This window comes from Lichenostomus cassidix, chromosome 15, assembly GCF_008360975.1.
Source record: "Lichenostomus cassidix isolate B80296 chromosome 15, HeHo_3.0, whole genome shotgun sequence".
Classification (NCBI taxonomy): domain Eukaryota; kingdom Metazoa; phylum Chordata; class Aves; order Passeriformes; family Meliphagidae; genus Lichenostomus; species Lichenostomus cassidix.
The window spans coordinates 6,570,531-6,589,379 of NC_139496.1; the positions used below are offsets into that span (position 1 = coordinate 6,570,531).

Below are 18,849 nucleotides of genomic sequence, written 5' to 3' on the forward strand. Positions count from 1 at the left end.
GCTCAATCCAAGGAGAACCCTCTTTTGCTCTAAAGCCTTAGCTTCAGTATCACAAATACATATACTTTCTAGTTTTGTATTAATTATTATAAAGAGTGTAGCAGTACACAGTACCTACTCTTAGGAGTACATTATTACTGAAAAGCAAATGACTTAGGCACCCAAAATTTACTTTCAAACTTTCCATAGGCTATAGGCTTCTAAGTGGTAGTAGAGACCTTGAAGTTCCCATCAGAGTGCCTGTTTTTAAAGATCTTAACCATATCACTTCAGAAAGTGATTGATTTAGACATTTCTAATGTTACTGTAAAAACTTGAAGTAAAAGAAATCCCTGCAGAACATGAAATAAAACTTTAAAGTGCAGGTGTTCTTTTGCCCCTTTGTATTCAGAGCTGTAGTTTAAAAGGGTTGTTACAGTGAAAGAAGGGGATTCATGTAAATTCAGAAGCCAGTAGATCAGTCAGGACTGGGTGTGTGTCATCCACAGCTGGGGACACAGGTTGGTCTTCACTAAAAAAATATATAACATGTTGGATGCTCATCCCTGTTTGAAGTTTTTAGGCAAAGCCACAGATGGATTTAATTGTTCCACCAGCAGACATTTTGGAGAAGTGGACATTGGTCCTTATTGTCTTCAGTGACATCATTTCTAAAGCAGTGGTATCTTCCTCTGTCCTGAACCACATTCACATTCAGTGCAAGTTGTTATTCCAGAGGAAGATGCTGAGAAGAGGCCACATCACGTGGTGGAACATTTTGTTTCAGCAGTCGTTGCAACCTTGAGGAGATCTTGAGCCACTTCAGTGTTTCTCTTCTTCCCACTGATCCCTCCTCTGTATTTTCTCAGAGGAGAAAAGCCTGGAGGCAATGACAAAAAATGAGAATTACAGCCTGTTATAAATGGAGAAAAGGACTGCATGGTATTTAAGATCTCAAAAAAAACTTACTGCAGAGAAGGCCTTGATTTGTAGGATGGATGTTTCTGGTCACTGTGTGCATGTCCTGGGGCTGAGAAGGGGGAGGGTGGCCTAGGGGATGGATGGATGTCCAAGCAGGTACTTTACAGCACCCAAACCCACAGTTACCTCATTGCACTGCAGATCTTGTGAAAATCTTCCCAGTGAAGTACATGTATGTTAAACCTTAACACACATGGATTTTCTGTGTGTGTGTGCCTCTGTCACACCCCCAGAGTGCGAAGGTCTACAGCGAGCTGTTGGCCTCCGGGGCTCTGGTGTGGGATGGCGTGGCCACCGTGCCATGAGACCGGACCTCTGAGAGCTGATCCCAGAGGTGAGGCTGGCCTCTGAGCTGTGTGCCAGAGGTGAGGCTGGCCTCTGAGCTGTGTCCCAGGGACACCTCGGTGGCAGCAGGTGCCGGGGAGGTGGGCGGGGCGCGGCGGGCGGGCCGGGCGGAGTGCGAAGCCCCAATGATGTTTTCTGCTGTGATGACTCATGGTGTTCTCTCTTGTCTTTAGATACCAGCCTGTTGATATCATTCAACCAACCAATCATGTATTGCCAGCCTCATTCGGGGATTCTGATTGGTACTTTGTCACAGGCATCTCTCTTACCTCCACCAATGAGTCCTCACGTAGAAAACCACCACAGCATGACCTGCAGAAACAGGGAATGCCAGGTGAATATTGACTCTTTCTCCTCCGTCTTTGTGGTACTCACAGGCCCACGGGCCTCTGTGTCTTTTTTTTTTCTCTCTCCTCTAGATCACGAACTGCTCAGGCAAGAGCTGAACAACCGGTTTTTGGTTCAGAGTTCGGACCGGGCCGCTGCCTCACTTGGCCCGGTGCCGCTGCTGAGAGCGGAGTTTCACCAGCACCAACACACGCATCAGCACCAACACACCCACCAGCACACATTCACTCCTTTTCCATCCAGCTTGCCCCAGACGCCGCTCATGCCGCCCTCTGCACCTCCCATGGTGCGTACCCCAGCCCAAAATGTGAGGATAAGTAGAGCATCTCTGGTCAAAAAGCCTAACCCGCTCTTGTCAAACAAAACCCAGCCCTCTTCATTTCAGCCAGGCGTGCTTTCCCTGCCCTTCCAGCCTGGAGGCCAGCACTCCCAAAGGGACCACCCTTCCAGCCGGAGCCCCCACACCAAGCCTCCTGGTCCCCTGTGCTGTTACCCACGAGCAGATAGAGCACCCACGAGACAAGTCCAGAACTCCTTTAGTTTCCTTTCCGTGTGTCCTGCTGTGTATTTCTGTTCCCTCTTTCCCAGAGCCAGCTGCCTTGACACACCAAAAAAAAGCCAGGATGCCACAGGATGAGTGATTCTCAGCCCCACAGTCCCCACAACTGCTGGGTGCAGGGCAGACCGTGCTGGCTTACCCAGAGCTCTCACCACAGTGCAGCATCTCATCTGATACCAGTTCTGTCCCTCTTCCTCCTAAGACCTGATCTGTATTGATTGAGGCATTTTATTACTTGATTACCTCAACAAGCACTAATTTGTGTGTGGCTGGTTCTGGTGGGAGAGATCCTCCTGGTCGTGTAATAAGCATTTTGTCATTGAATTTGCTTGTAACACAATGGGACTTTGCTGCAGCTGTTACAAAATTGTTAGGGATCTGCTACAAATGGATTTTGTCAGTGCTTTAAAATGTACTCTCTCCCCATTTCTGGCAATTACTTTGTGAGATTGAAAGCACAAGATTGAGCTTTTTTCCCCCTCTCAGTTTCACACTGTGTCCAAAATGCAGAAACAGCCCTGTTTAAGGCTAGCAAAAGCAGCGTTTGGGAAGAGCTACCAAAGCCTCAAGGAGCATAGTGTTTCCCACTTTTCTTTCCCACTGCTGACTGCCCGATGACATTCTTGGGTTGTAATCTGCTTAGCAGCAAGACAATTAAAAGCAATATCATCCACCCAAAATTCAGTCCCAGGTGTTTGCTCAATGTACTTGTGTGTAAACACCTTCCTTTCTTTCCTTGGTCCATGTAAAACAATCCTGAATCTCTTCTCAGAAGTCTCCTGTGTTATTTAAGAGCTGTGATATCCGAGCCTGTGAACAGCTCCCTCCTCTCCCACCCATGCCTGTTGATGTCAGCCTTCAGACTGAAAACAACTTGCAAGGCTCTTTTGTTATATTTCACTCACATCTTCTTATATTCCACTAGATCAGGTCTGCTAATCCCAACACCAGAGAAGAGTGTTGAAATTACAGCTGCATGTGTTTGGTAATTTATGGTATTTACACTGGAGGGGACATGGCTCCAGTAATAACTGTAATTAATGAAATTACAAATCTACTCTCCTGCACATAGAGGAGTGTGAAACAGCAGCTGACTTGCCAAATAAGCAGCTTTTCATGGGGTCCTACAGCTCCCTTCCCTGCCTTCTTCCTCGCTCCCTCCTCCCCAGCAGAATGTTCTTGCTGTTCAGAAATGCAATGTGTGTGATTTGGGTTTGCTTCCGAGATGGTACAGGGCAAATGGGGCACAGACTACACACATGGAGGTGTTAAAACCCCATGCTGGAATGGAAAAGGTTTACAATCACCTTTCCTCTGGGAAACTCTCCCTTTTGCAGGGAAGGGGGAATATATCGAGATTTGTGTATCTAAAGTAATTTGGCCCTTTCCCAAAGAATTTTGGTGCTTACAGGAACCCAGAGAACTGGGAATTGGTATTGGCTGCCCCACAGTAGATGTTGGGGTCTCATGGAAAACGTTTCTTACCTGCTAGTCTGTGATCTAGTTCAGCAATCCAGGGGCAGATCCCAGATCGGGACCTGGAGCTGAACTTCCCTGTGTTTCTCTGCACTGCAGTCTCAGGGCTGCTGTCTTCCCAGAGCCACAGACCACAGCAGGAGTCTGTCTGTGCAGTGCCTGAGACAGAGCTCTGCAGTGAGCCTTGGCTGTGCCCAGCATGGCCCAGGGGCTGCTCTGTTAGCCTGGGGAAATCAGTCATCTCCCTGATGAGCGAGTATGGAATAACCAGTCAGTTCTGCTCTGTTAAACACTTACACACGGGCCATGATTATTTGTCTGTGTTGAAATCCTGATGTGTCTGCTACTGCTGAAACCAAACTCACCTGTTTCCTTGTTTTTTCTCTTTTCTTTCCAGTTTGACAAGTACGCTCCCAAATTAGACAACCCTTACTTTCGACATTCCAACGTGAGTGCTCACCTTTCTAGTTGGTTTCTTTGTTGATGGTTCTGCTTGCTCTTCTTCTGCTTGTTTTGAATTGATGAGTAGTGTTTTGATCCATTCATTTCTAAAGCTCTTTTTTCCGTCTTGATTTTTATGTTTTGAAGGTACAAAGTTTTCTTTGGGCTTTTTTTTTTTTTTTTTTTTAAATTCTCTGTCTCCTGCATTTTTGCTGCTGCGGCTCTGTATCGCTGTGCCTGGGATGGCAGGGAATGCGCAGGAATTGCTCAATCAGTGGTCATTGCAGTAACTTTGCAGCTGGTGCTTCTCCCAGTGCGGCAGCCCGGAGTGCATGGCTCTTTCACAAGGTTTTGCTCAGGTCACAGGAGTAAGTCAGACTGGTGGTTTCTTCCTGGTGCTCCCCACTGCTCCAAAGCACAAAAAACAACATGTTTTGGGACTTGTAAAACTGCTCTGTGTGCTCAGGAGAGGCCTAAGCAAAATTTAACCCAGCCTACACAACTACAAGGTGGTGTGCATGTTGCCTGTGGTTAGAGGGCAATGCAGCATCTTGTGGTTCCTTTTGCTTTAAAAATTAAAGCAGATCACATTTCAAAACGGGATCAATTTGTTTGCAACGGCAGAAAAATGCAAAGTTAATGGAAAGTGAACATAAACCCCAAATTAGCTCTGTGCTTCCTGCAATAGTCCACAATTTTTAAAGGCACACTTGTTCAGCACTATCTAGAAAATTTATCAGATGAGTGCATTTTTCAAGTTTTGGCTTTGCTCTTAAAATTTTTGAAAGCAAATTTATCGTGTATTTTCACTGTGGCACTTGTTCAGCACAGTACTATTTTTGTGTGTGCCAGGCTTGGCACCTACCTCCATTATTGTTCAAGTCATCCTGTGACATAAGCATCTCTTTTTCTTTTGTAGTTCTTTCCAACCTATCCTCCAGCAATGCCTGGAATGCCACCCATGCTTCCACATTCAGGTCCCTTTGGGTCACTTCAGGGAGCATTTCAACCGAAGGTACAAACTTCTTCTTCTGAAGGCTTTGTTCTTTTGCTGGGAGAGAAACTGTGTTCAGAGTCGTGTCTCTGGTGATTTTGTAGCACATGATTTGAATAGCAGAAGTACAGCACAGGGTTGGAAAGGATAACCCTGCGGAATTGTGAGCATCCTCTGCACAAAGCAGCCAACACTTTAGCAGAAATTTTCTCTTGGCACTGCAGATCCTTCCTTGGAAAGGATGTAAGCAGTTCACTTGGGAGGTCTGCTGAAGCTGGAGGAGAAGCATACAGTGAAGTGCATTATTTTGATTGAGATATTTACAGCTCATAATAGACCGATGAGTCCCAAATCATTTCATAAATCTAATGGTCTGAGATTGCAAAAGATGAGCTGTGTTTATTCCCAGAAAAAACAATGAGAATTTGACTGCACAAGTGTGGGAACAGTAGGGAGAGACTGCTGTAAATGGGTAGAGCAATTTGAAGGAGCTGAATTTTTACTCCCAGCTCCAGCACTGTCTGACCTTGGGCAAGTCGCTTAAACCTTCTGTTCCTCAGCTTCCTCATCTATAAAGTTATCTTGCAGTGGGTTTTATAAGGGTTGATTAATGCCTGCAAGCTTCTTTGAGATAATGTGTTTGAAAGGTGCACTGCAGCTGTAACATGTCATTACAACTAGCACTGATTGGCGTTTGGAAATGTTGCCATGATAACCCCTGGTTTTTGGCAAATTCTGTGGTGTGCACTGCTTTTTTTTTCCCTCCCGGACATGTTCTTTTTATTAACTATTTTTAAATGTACCAAAAGTGTTAAAGCTCTCCAAACAAGAAATAATGGATTGTATCTATATAGCATTTGTTTGAAAACGGAGCACGTACTCCATTTGTAAGGTGACGTGTTCAGCTTGCTTACATGCTGTGATTTTAGAGATTTCTTATCTTGAACTGCATTTCCATTGTAAGAAGGCTTGAAGGACCAGCACTGTAGCCAGGCAATTCCTGTTTACATTTGGAAGGTGATTTCCATACCCACACAAGGCAGGTCTGTGGGATGTGCTTCCCTCAGCAGTGTTGCTGATGTCAGTGGAAGTCAGTAATTAGCAACTGCTGCAAATAAGGCCTTTTGCAACCTTCCCCCTTAACTTAATGCTTTTAATGGAAGCCAGAGCATTTCCTCAATGCCCATCGAATCCTTGACATTGTTTTGTTTTAGGGATACATTGCAGTCTCTGAAATGGCTTTGTTCAGCAGGAGTTCTGTACGTAGGGGCTGCATGTTGCGGTTTAGAGGATGTTACAGCAGACTTTACCCTAGAGCTTCTCTACCCAGCCCGGTTCAGTGCCTCAGTGCTCTAAACCCTCTGTCCCAGGGCTGGACACTGCACTCTCACCGGCCGGGGAGCCATAAGGCTAGCTCTGGTTCGTCTGCTTCCACAACCGGCGATGATAAAGGAGGCGAGGAGGGTCTATGCGTTGTGTCCATGGAAGATGTTTATTCGCATGGTGCAGCAGAGGCCAACGACCTCCCCGAGGCAGAGATGCCTCGAGGGCGAAGGCCTCACATGCTCAGCACATGTGGAGCATAGACACACGTGGAGCATAGACAGCAAGATGGCGGAGGGTAAGGGGTTTTATAGGGAAACAGAGAGGGGCAGGGACAGCACACAGGCCCAGTGACCTCTGGGTATAGGGGAGGTACAGGGGCGGAGTTAGGATTACAGGAACCAATAGGGGAAACCCGAGGGAGTGGCCAGGGACACGTGGGGTTAGGGTACAGGAACCAATAGGGAAAACTGGGGGAGTGGCTAGGACTGTGTGGAGTAGGGAAGGCAGGACAATAGGTGACAGGTACAGTCGTTAAGAAAGGAGTGTGGGGAACTTGCAGCCATTATCACAATATTTCCCCATTTTTTTACTAAATTAAAGAGAGAAAGGCTTTTCCTAAAAACTTTCATAGCAAACTTTTAAACAAGAGGAAAATGGTAAAACAACATAATGTAAAGCAATGACAAAATTAGTTTTGCTGTGAGTATGGGGAAAACGATGATGCAGCTGGCTGATTTTGATGTTGGAATTCAGTACAGGTTGAATTTTCGGACAGCAGTCATGTTTGTAGTCTGTTTTTCTTTTGCTGGGGCTGCTAAGATGAAGGCAGGGTTTGCAGCAGCAACGGGGTTGTCACCGAAGTCTTTCTCAGCTTAGGAGAGGGAGAAAACTTTGGACGCAGCGCAGCTCCACTGGGTGACACACAGCTCTTCCCTGCTGTGGCTCTGTTGGGTCTGGAACAGTTCCACTAGGCTCCAGCACGGCCAGACGGCAGCACAGCTTCAGGGACTGCTCTGGCGCAGCTCCACCGGGCTCCGGGGGCAGTGTCTGCCGCGGGGAGCTAGAGGTGCTGCCCCACCGGCTCCTCTGAGCCTGCCGCGGGCAACTGGAGGTGCGGCTCTGCTCTCGGCCAGGCCATAGCTGCTTCTGGCTGAGAGGGAACACCTGAGAGGATGGGAGGAGGGGCCCGCACTGAAGAGAAACACTCAGATGGGGAGGGATCTGTAACCAAAGCGAGCGCGCACCGATGCGGGGGGAGGGGCTACAACGGAACACGAGGGATGCAGGGGGCGGGGCTTCGGCAAGCCCGGGAAAATTTCAAGGGGAAGAAGACAACATGGCGTGCCTGACCATGCGGCCGGTGCCATATTGGAAAACATGTGGAGTCAGCTCGGCTGAGGTTTGGGGCACAGGAAAGGAGGTTAGCAGGGATCTCGAGTTAGAGTGATCAGTTCTAACCCGGGAAAGGGACAGGAGAGGCTGAAAAACATACGATCAGCTGTCTCCTGAGGGACAGAGGGGGAGCACGAGCTGGTGGAGGAGGAGGTGCCACCAACACATGGCCGGCACCATGTTGGGGGATACATGCAGGGGAAGGTGGTTATTGGGGAGAGAACAACGGTTTTTCATTGCCAGATAACTAAATAAAACAAAACACAGATTAGTTTACTTTATCTCTCACGCGCAAAAACTTCCCACACAACAGCTGATTCCCCATTCCTTATAAAATATGTCTAATTTTATAAGAAAAACTTCTCCCAAAATGGGGGCACAAAACTTAGGTCTCCCCTTGTTAGAAGTGGGTTTTTTCTTGTCGAGATTTCGCATGGAGCGCGACTCCCTTCACCTCGACAAGACGCCACCTCTAACCCTCCACCCACCCCGAGGCAAAAAGAACAAACTAAAAAGAAAAAAGGGACCCCCGTACTAAGCCGACCAGGCCTTCACCGGCTCCCCTCCCAAGGGGCTTTCCAGAGGGCTTACCAAGCACAGAGAATCAAAATAAAAAGCACTCGGGATGGTCCACTGCCGTTTGGCTGACCTCCTTGAAAAGCGCGACTTTTTTCCAGAGGCTACCGGCCGTCCCTTCGGTCTTCTCGCTGAATGCAAGCTTCTCGTCGGGGAAATGGCTTCCCAAATGCGACTACTCCCCTGCCGCAGTTGCGGCTGCAGGGGGACGCTTTCCAGGGTGGCTTCTGCCTCACGTTGGGCGCCATTTGTTGCGGTTTAGAGGATGTTGCAGCAGACTTTACCCTAGAGCTTCTCTACCCAGCCCGGTTCAGTGCCTCAGTGCTCTAAACCCTCTGTCCCAGGGCTGGACACTGCACTCTCACCGGCTGGGGAGCCATAAGGCTAGCTCTGGTTCGTCTGCTTCCACGACCGGCGATGATAAAGGAGGCGAGGAGGGTCTGTGTGTTGTGTCCATGGAAGATGTTTATTCGCATGGTGCAGCAGAGGCCAACGACCTCCCCGAGGCAGAGATGCCTCGAGGGCGAAGGCCTCACATGCTCAGCACATGTGGAGCATAGACACACGTGGAGCATAGACAGCAAGATGGCGGAGGGTAAGGGGTTTTATAGGGAAACAGAGAGGGGCAGGGACAGCACACAGGCCCAGTGACCTCTGGGTATAGGGGAGGTACAGGGGCGGAGTTAGGATTACAGGAACCAATAGGGGAAACCCGAGGGAGTGGCCAGGGACACGTGGGGTTAGGGTACAGGAACCAATAGGGAAAACTGGGGGAGTGGCTAGGACTGTGTGGAGTAGGGAAGGCAGGACAATAGGTGACAGGTACAGTCGTTAAGAAAGGAGTGTGGGGAACTTGCAGCCATTATCACAATAGCTGCAGGCCTAGAGAAGCAGCAGGTCATGGAAGCAGAAGGGAGCAAGAGGGACTGAACATGACCATCCCTTGATGGGATTTGTCTGCCAGTGTAAATTGCTGTTATTCTTGCAAGGGGTGCCAGGGAGTCCCTACAGACTCTGAGTAAGTCAGGGTGTGAACTTGATTTTCCAAGAAAAGGAGCTGCACAAATAATGGGGAATTGTCCAGTTTTTACCCACATGCAGCCAGGGCTGTTTTGCCATAAGGCTCCTTCTTGTTAAAGAGGAGCTGCTGCTACACCAATGGCACCTTCTTGTGCTTTCCATCTTCACTACAGAGCTTCACAGATCCCATCTCACCGTAATATGCCATTAGGCCAAAGAGCAGTTACATAGCAAGAAAAAAAAGTGAGCACAGACCCTTTAAGCAGGTTTTTAAACAGGTCCTAGTGCTGTTATAATTGGCTTTTAATTCATTTCAATGACAGATACATCTAACATTTGCTAGCTTGAGTTTAAGCAGTGCAAGGTCACACTCTGGTGCCATGGTTAATCGCTGACATCATTTGATCTCTGGACAGTGCAGTATTTACATACAATCTAACATCTGATAAAGAGAGGAATAGGTTGAAAAATGGATCTGCTGCTTTGGCACATTGCTTTCCAGTTTCCCAGAGGAGGCAGAGCTGAACTCTAGGCAAAGCCACTCCAGTCATCGTTACTGCATCGTTCTTCCCTGCTCCCTCCATCCCAAGCTGTTGAACTAAAGCCTTCGTAATCACTGCAGACCCGATGATTTGGGTTTGGCACTCTGACTCCTGCTCTTCTTGCTCTCCAAAGCAGAGCTCTTGGTTTTGTTTTTCCCCTTCCCATGTCAGTTGCCTACAGCTGTGCGTGTGAGTCCACTGCACATAAATCCAGGCTGACGGTAAATTTCTCAGCGAGTTTCCCGAAGGCCATTTCTCACAAGCTAAGAACTTGAAAAGGTCAGAAGTATTCAGTTTACTTTGCTGGAGGAAGCATTCACGTCTTTCTCCAGGGGACAAAGGGACAGGATGACACCATGCTATTAACATGTTGTGATCTTAAAGCTCTTGCCTGTATGAAAGCTGTAACTTATTTGCCACCTTATATCTACCTCAGCTGTCAGAGAGGCCCTGAGAGCTCCAATCTGCCTGTGGAGTGCATTGACTTACCTACACACACATGAGAATTCACTTTTTAATGAGTCTGGAAGTTACGTAGCCTTAGACAAACTAAAACCTACCTTCCCTCCCACACCCAGGATTATACTCATGCCTTGTTCTGTTTGAAATCTGCTATGATTTGACCTAAAACATGAGTGAAATAATCTCTTGGGGAATGAGGTTTAACCCCTCTGCACTCAGCTGCATGGAGGCACCAGGTGCAGTTGCTGTGGGAGTGGGAGATGGATGAATGCCGGAGTGAGGAGATGAACGAGTTCTTGGGGATCATCTAGGACAGGACAGCAGGTGGGATCTGGAGGAGGAACAGGGATTCATTCAATGAGGTGTTTAATTCTTCCTGGAAAAATGATGGAGTAAACAATGCAAAGCTATAAAAGACCCACAAGCACCTTCTAAAGTTTCTGGGTTTGCCTTGTCGAAGCAAATAGATGGGCTGTTGCTGGTTCAGGCATTGTGTTACCTGGCCCCAGTCAGGAAGGGGCCATGGTCCAGAGTGTGGAATATGGGACTGGGATAGGATGCTTGAAATACTCTGTTCCTGACTGCTGTGCTGGTTGCTGCCTGAAAAACAGAGGGAGTCATACCACCTTTCTCATTCTCTCACCTACCTGCTGCCTGTTTTGGCTAAAGAATAAGCTTGGGGAGCAGGGACTGTCTCTTCCCATGCACTTGCACAGTACAACGGGGTGTGATCTCAGTGGGGCTTAGGGGTGCTGGAATACTGTTCCTGCTGCTCAATAATGATAAATGACATGGTGGTTAAATGCTGTTGGCTGTCAGTAAGAGATAACATTTAGCACTAATGTAGCAATATGCGTGTTCAAAGCACAGTGCAAACATGCACTAATTAATGCTGTTAACATCAGATAGAGATGTTAAATGTACCACTGGTATGATACAGTATTATTCACGCTCTGCTCTTGTCTTTCAGACTTCAAACCCTATTGATGTAGCAGGTAGACCAGGCACAGTCCACCATACGCTGCTGCAGAAGACTCCAGGGGTAGGCAAAAATACATAACCTTCTTTTCAGCTTATCTGGATTTACAGTAAACACAGTGATTGCTGATAAAAAAAAAAAAAAGGGAGAGCAGGCTGGTGAGCAGATTGGCCTTCTAGACGGGGAACATGCAGTCAGGAGTTTTCTTTTTCTGGTGAGACGGTAACCTCCACCAGTCACGAATTCAAAGAGATGTATTGACTTCTTAAAAAAGTCAGAGGAAAATGGGGCAGGAAACCCCTTCAGTATCTTTCCCTTAAGTATTGCTTGGAGAGTAGTTTTATGTGCTCCTTTTCAGAATGATTACAAGGTTAGAAAAGCACTGGCACTGTTCAGTTGCTGGCATGAAGCTGCTTTGTTTATCATAAAATTCTGCTGAGTTTGGTTCAAGGAATGAAAGAGAAGTTTTAAGCCTTCTTTAAGCCTTTTAGGTTTCCCATGTCACAGGAGACTTCTCTGGAACATTGCTTTCTAAATGCTTTTACTTGTTCAGAGGAAGGAAGTTCCCCACCTTTCTGTATATTGGCTAGTTTTAGAAAGACTGATTGTTTTATTTCTGCTTTTTCCATAGGTGTCAGACCCCTATAGGCCTCCAGTAAGAGTAAGTAAGGTTTGTGGGGGATTTTATTTACATATTTATACACAGACATTTGGAATATTGTGCATGCGCTTTTAAAATTTAACATGTTCGGTAGAAAATTTTCATGCTCATTCTTTACTTCAAGCAAAATGTCAGTTAGCTCTCTGCCACTTCTGATTAATAATATTTACGTTGAATCACAGCCTTATTTTGCATCCATTTATGTGCATTAATAGTTCACGGTATGAAATGAGGGTCACAGCAGTAAATGACTGTCAGCATGGGCAGACATTCACCAGCCAACAGATTCATGGTGGCTCAGGTCAATGTGCTGATGTTCCACATGAGCAGTGGAACAGTGAGTACCACAGCTCAGCTGAAAACAGGCACTTGTTCAGCTGTGGCACTGCTCATCCTGGGGATTGTTTGTCTGTAGCCTTTTCCTCCCCAAAAGCCAGTAGCCATAATAACCACGCATGACTTAGCGTGCAGTGCAGCAGGGGTGAATGAACAGGGCTCCTTTCAGAGACAGAACTCTGAACCGTTAGTTGCTTTCTCTTAAGCATGGCACACTGCTCTTTGCTGCCATTCATTTCAATTTAGGAAGGGGGGAGCTCAAGTAGGAAAGAACAAGGCAGCATCTCAGATGTCCACGAGATGGGGAAGATATCCCACATTCTTCCTGTTTCCTTCTTAATTTAAACATCATCTGCTGCAGTACAGAAGCAAATGTTGATCACCCATTGTGCCGTTTTAGTAATCAGCCTTTCTCATTGCTTAGCTGCCTGGTTGACAGTAAGGGAAATGAAACGTTCTATCTGATGTAGATTGCTAACGTATAAATTAATCTAAATTCTTGTGCTTTCCACTGCAGAAACCCGGGAAGTGGTGTGCGGTTCATGTACAGATTGCATGGCAGATCTACCATCACCAGCAAAAGATAAAGGTAATTCAGACGGTTTCTGGAACAGAGCCAAGTCTTTTAGCTTACAGATTGTATTTGAGTGAGTAATGGGCAGGAAGCAGTTACTGTGGTGATTCTCAAGCTTGCCTGTATTGATTAACTAATACTTACACTCCTTTAACATTTATTATAGTAACTGTAAAGTTTATCTGAGGGCAGAGGAGCTGGGTGGAAGGGTGTACAGCCAGAAGGAGGAGAAGAAAGTGAAGGGGAGAGTAATTTCCCCAAGTCCATCGTTTTTACAAAGCTTGCGCGTTTAATGTCGTTTCCCTTCTGCATTAGTACCTCCTGTGGAGGAGGTAATGAAATGGCCGATACAGTGAAGAACATTACAAAGCAGAGAGCAGGAGAGTAGATTGATAACATCAGTGTTAGAGGTTGTGGGGCTTCCTGTGCTGCAGTGATGGTGGGCAGAGGGAGAGGGTTTAACACTCAAGAGCTAACAGCATGTACATCCTTGGGGTGCTGTTGAAGCCTCGAGGCTCCCTGTGGCAGGCAGAATAGCTGGTTAGGGGACTTCTGTGGGATTTTTTTTTTCGTAACTCCTGTACTAGTTTTTTTTGTCCCATTAATGAAGGCTATTCTGTGCTTGAGTAGGTGTCTCTGAAAGGGGTGTATGTCCATATATTTTTACAAGCAAATTTATGCCTGCACACTGAGCTGTACTGGCTGGAGGAAGGGCGTAGTGTAGGCACATCTCCCTCAAACTGGAGAGGCAGAACAGACGAGTCCATCACGCAGCTCTCAAGGCTTCTGTCAGCAGCTTTGTGCCTGCAGAAGATTTTTTTGTCAGGCTGAGAGCACCGACTGCTCCTGGGGTGCCACACACTCTGTGTATCATGTTGCTGCTGCAGCGTGTGCTGAGGGGCTGAGTGCTCCCTGCAGACCTCATCCCTGGGATGGGGCAGGCAGCCGAGAGGCTGCGGGGTGGGGAGGGCAGAGCCTGGCAGAGCTCGACTGCTCTGCGTGGCCAGAGACACTGCTGTCACTCTCGCTAACACTCCCTGGCAGGGCTGAGGAGGAATGAGCCTTAACTCCCTCTCTTTTTCTCCCATGAAAGAAGGATGTGTCTAATGAGATTGGTTTTATATCATTTGACAGCAAATGCAGCTGGATCCCCACAAGCTAGAGATAGGTGGTAAACTTGACCTGTTCAGCAGACCTCCCGCCCCTGGAGTGTTTCCAGGCTTCCATTATCCACAAGATCTTGCCAGGCCTCTGTTTTCTACTACAGGTAAGGGAAGATTATTCTTTATTTATTAAAACAAAAAAAAGTTAGTCTATATTGTGCGTGTCTTTACAGCTACAAAGCTATGCCTTCAAAATAGAAGCAAGGTTGGTTCAAGGGGTGCAGAGACACTGCTGTGACCAGGGCTCTGCCACCACCTCCAGTGCAGGATCCTCTGCACATCACTGAGCTGCAGCAGTTGGCTCACAGTCCTGTCTGTGCAGCTGGTTCTTATGTGCCTGATTAATAGGCTATAGAGTGATTTTTAAAAAGCAATTTTGACAAAACACTTGAAAATGTTTCCATTGCACAGGATTGGAAGTGGCCCCAGTCTCTTTCTTGCTTTTATATTTGCCATGTTATTCTTCTCAGCTCCTCCACTCACCAAGTTTCTGTTTGTTTTCTGAAAACAAGGAGTTTTTTGTAAAAAGAAAATTTCAGTAACAGCATTGAAAATATCACAGAAGTTGTGTTTGTTTTTTGAATAGAAAATTCCCCTATGTGTTACAAGTTCAGCAAAGTCTAGGGCTTGAAATGATATATTGAATTTACAAAAAACCCCAAAGAATTAAGTACAGTTCACATTGATCAATTGTTTTCCAATCTGTTAGAGAAGTAATTACAATTGTGCAATTACCAAAGGGCAGTAACCTTCACTGTGCTGTTCTTGATGGCTCTGACCATGAAACACTGCAACTCTCCCATTCTGGTTTAGGAGGCCACTTTGGATTCATGTGGATGTCTGTCTACCAAGTGCCAAACGGTGGTTTTATTCTGTTCCCAGGCTTAACTTTCCCCTCATCTTCTTCACATTTTCTTTCTGTGTTTGAGATGCCAAAGTCTGCGTTGTGAATGAGCTGCATCAATTGATGAGATGTAACTTAGCTCTTTATGTATGTAATTAATTGGCAAATAATACAATTTTCTTCCCTAACATTACTCCGGTTTTATGGTACAATATTGCACAATCACCATAACTCAGTGCAGACATGGTCATACTCAGCCTTGGTTCAAGCTTGTTGAAATGAATGACGATAGAACTGATTTGAATTCTGTCCCAAACGTGACAAAAAAGCAACAGATGAGGATCAGGCTGAAATTTCTGTGAGAACTGAGTTTCAAATGCAGGTGTCAAATAGCCTTCAGGAGCTCCACCAGTACTTCAGTCTGTTTTTCTGCTCTCTGATGGAAATTCTTCAGCATCAGCTGCCCATTCCTACCGCATGTCATCAGTGCTGGTACCAGCTCTACATTGTAGGGTGCTACCCTGTAATTTGGTCTCTGTAAAGGTACTTTGTTAGTACAAGGCCAAGATACTTACTGCATCTACTTGGATGCATAAGCACACTTTATTTACAAATCTCTGGCTGTTTTCCTGTGGCAGATATTTCCTTATCACTGTCCTCAGTTTGTATTGGCAGTACAAAAGCTTCTTTCACATCTGGTTTTGCTACTGAGGGTAGTTCTGGACAGAGTTACCCTAACAGGCAGAAAAGGACCAGTCCAGTTGGTACCTGGAGCTTTTTGCCTTGAAAGATGCAAGCATGGCTTGCCTTACATTCATAAAAGTGAGAGGGGAAATAGTATGGAATAGAAACATTAAAGAAGGCAAACTAATAGAAAACTTTCAGTAGAGAGAAACAGCCTTACAACAACTTGTCTGTGAGTATATTAATCACAAGAGCCATCACACAGTAAATCCAGGTAAAGAGTGCTGTCAACGTGAACAAACACTGCAGCTGGAATACAAGGAGGAATAAATCTTTTACTCTGGAATATCCAGGACATTCTTTTCACCTTACTGAACACGTGTGCAGTTGATGTGAATCATTGGTTCTGCTGCATTGCCTGGTTACTGGGGGACACATAAGTTATCTTAGGGCCACCTGTCTCCAGGACGGATGCTGGGCTGCCTGGCAGACACTCTATTTAATAACTGCCTGACAGCCTGCAATGCTCCTCCTGGCTTTCTCCAGAGGATTTTTTATTATCAGCCCATGTAGTTGAGTTTGTAAGCCGTCTCCTTTGAAGAAATCTCCCATCCATTATACACCCTCTGAAATCTTAAAGGATTAGAAAGATGACAGTCTCCATCCGTCTTGAAGCATTGGAGCAGTCAGAATGTTTATAGAGAGGTACTAGATAGGTCTTGTTGCCATGGTCTCTCTTAAGTTTCTTCAACTTGTTTTCTGGCTGCTTAGGTTTGAGGTGCCCAAGCTGGTGGGGAGCACAGAGCTCTCTTTCCCTCTCAGGTTTCAGAGTTTGCTCATGTTTTGAACATGTGAGTGTGTTTTACCGTGACCATCAGTGGTTGGGCTCTGTCATCAAGGGAGGACAGGTCAGAGGCTGACCATGTACCCCAGTGACAAGTGACACCAGTGCTTTTCACACTGAGGTTGCAAGCCCGTTCAGGTTCACATATGCCTGCCTGCAAAGGAAGACAATCTCTCATTTTCTGCTCTGAAAGGAGAGCAGAGTTTTCTGCATGAGCCTGGTCCCCCTTGAAATACAGGGCAGACCTGCTTGTTTCACCTCCTTCCTCCCCTCTCCTCAGCCTCGTGTAATCCAGCAGGCTTGGCAGCGGTGTTCTTTCCCACAAGGAAGCATGGTACCATGGCAATGAGCAGTGTCTAGGAAAGGGAAAAATACCAGGGGGGAGCCTGTGAATGCAGAGACAGATGTGAGAGCGTAGCTGGAGCTCTCATGGGAGAGGCATGATTGATGTTCCCTGTGTGCGTGTCATTAACTGGTGTTTCACATACACTCCAGTCAGTCACTTCCAAGCACCTTCTGTCTGGGCCCACAACCTGGGCTGACCCTTTTTTATGTAAACACGAGTAATGACTGAAAATGTCAGACAAAGAGCTCAGTTTCTTCATTCCAGGTGAGCAGCAGTGCTCAGTGCAAGGTCTCCTCCTGCCTCTTCATGCCCTGTTACAAACTCCTTTGTGGGGCTCTCAGAGAAATCTGGCCTGTCGCTCACTCAGCCAGGGTTTGGGGTCTTCCCCGCCTTTGCTGTGTTTAAATCTGGCCTTTGAATCCTGTTCTTGAATGTGATGGCCCTGAGCTGTGTGCATACAAGGAGTCACTTGCCCCTGAACTAAAAAGGGACCTTGTTCTCACAGGTGCAACACATCCAGCCACCACCCCTTTTGGTCCCTCACCTCACCACAGCAGTTTCCTGCCTACGAACCACTTGGCAGGTAAGTGTAAGTAGCCCTGCCTTCACCTCTGCACCTCTGCCCCGTTCTGGCTCTCTACAGGTCCTGCACTGTAGCACTAGGGGAGGGAAAGGCTTAAACTGCCTCAGGATCCAGAAGCTGGCCAGCTAATCATCCCTGCCAGCTCCCAGCACATTCCCTCACTGTCCCACAAAGAAGAGGGCAGTACAGAGCTGTCACATCTGCTACTGCTGGGACATTGCACTGGAGCCAAAATGGGACCCGTAAAGTCCTTTGCTCCTGAATGTGCCTGAGGAAATGGGGGAAATTTATGCAAAGATAGACAGTCCTCAGCTTGAAGTGGGCTCCTCCTATACCATTTCCCACCTATGAAAGTTCTTGACTAGGTTCTTTAAAAGAGTTCAGGGAACAGTTCCTGGCAAATAGATGTTCTGCACATTTTGCCAGCCTTTCAGTTTTCTAATTGGCAGTAAGTAGAGCCTGATTTTCTCAAATTTCCTCATTTTAGAAGCTCACAAGCAGCTCATTGCCAATTAAAGTTCAAGCTCTGTTGATTAATGTTTTAGTAACATTCATCCAATCAGTAAATGTGGCATGCCACGTGACCTAGTAGACTTTTTTTCTCTTGCAAATACTGAGATTTACATCAATTCCTGAACATTCTGTCAAAATTAACTATCTCTACCAAGTCACTCAGCTACTTAATATCAAAGAGGAAGGCCAAGAACATCTGTTTTAAAATAAGTAAATAAGCAAATAGCTGTTTGCTTAAAGATCGGAGCTATTTGTGCCATTTGCTTTGATATTTTAAATGTGGTATCTGTGAGGAAGTGGAGAGCAACATTACCTCCTGTAACATGGCAAGTTAAGGGCTTGAAAGGGACAGTCAAAAAGCCAGTGGGCAGAAGGAGGAGTCGTCTCCTATTGGAGATGACCAATAGGAAAGAAAACAAGTACACTGGTAGGATTTAACTCATAACTGTCTCTGGAGTGTTAAAACCTGAGTCGGGCTATGTGTTCTCAGAAAGGAACCTCTTCTGATAATGGGTGCCTTTACTGAAAAAAAGTGCAGAAACAAGACAATGCATCTCCTCAATGCTGGCCAAGGGGCCTGCTGAGATTCTTCTTTCAAGGCAATTGCAATGCTTCTACTATTAGTACTGATAAGGAGAGAGAGTTATAGCTCAGCAGCCTCCCTAATTTCAGCTATTAGACCTTAATTTCCAGCTCGCTTCTGTCTCACATACAAAAGTTTATTACAGCACCTGTTTGCAGAGTGAGCACTGAATCCCCTCTCCATTTTAACATGATGGGAATTTTCTGTGCAAAGAACCTTGCAATGAGAAGGATCAGCTTAAAGTCTGGCCTAATCCTACTTGGATTCAAACCGTTAAGAAGGGGAGGGGTGCGTTTCA

The 18,849-nt window shown here is 46.3% G+C and overlaps 1 protein-coding gene across 24 annotated transcripts in view; it reads left to right on the forward strand.

Annotated features, from left to right (window-relative positions):
- The window catches only part of FBRSL1 (fibrosin like 1), a 503,769-nt gene that overhangs the window by 478,550 nt on the left and 6,370 nt on the right, over nucleotides 1-18,849 (forward strand). For 12 of the 24 annotated variants that reach the window (XM_085075758.1, XM_085075749.1, XM_085075754.1 and 9 more), the window contains 8 exons: nucleotides 1,725-1,960; nucleotides 4,086-4,136; nucleotides 5,049-5,144; nucleotides 11,412-11,483; nucleotides 12,052-12,090; nucleotides 12,935-13,006; nucleotides 14,126-14,258; nucleotides 17,378-17,455. In XM_085075758.1, the coding sequence (XP_084931884.1) occupies nucleotides 1,725-1,960; nucleotides 4,086-4,136; nucleotides 5,049-5,144; nucleotides 11,412-11,483; nucleotides 12,052-12,090; nucleotides 12,935-13,006; nucleotides 14,126-14,258; nucleotides 17,378-17,455 (777 nt within the window). Of the gene's footprint in view, nucleotides 1-1,478; nucleotides 1,961-4,085; nucleotides 4,137-5,048; nucleotides 5,145-11,411; nucleotides 11,484-12,051; nucleotides 12,091-12,934; nucleotides 13,007-14,125; nucleotides 14,259-17,377; nucleotides 17,456-18,849 lie in introns of all 24 variants that reach the window. The other 12 variants (XM_085075751.1, XM_085075773.1, XM_085075748.1 and 9 more) reach the window with 11 other exon arrangements.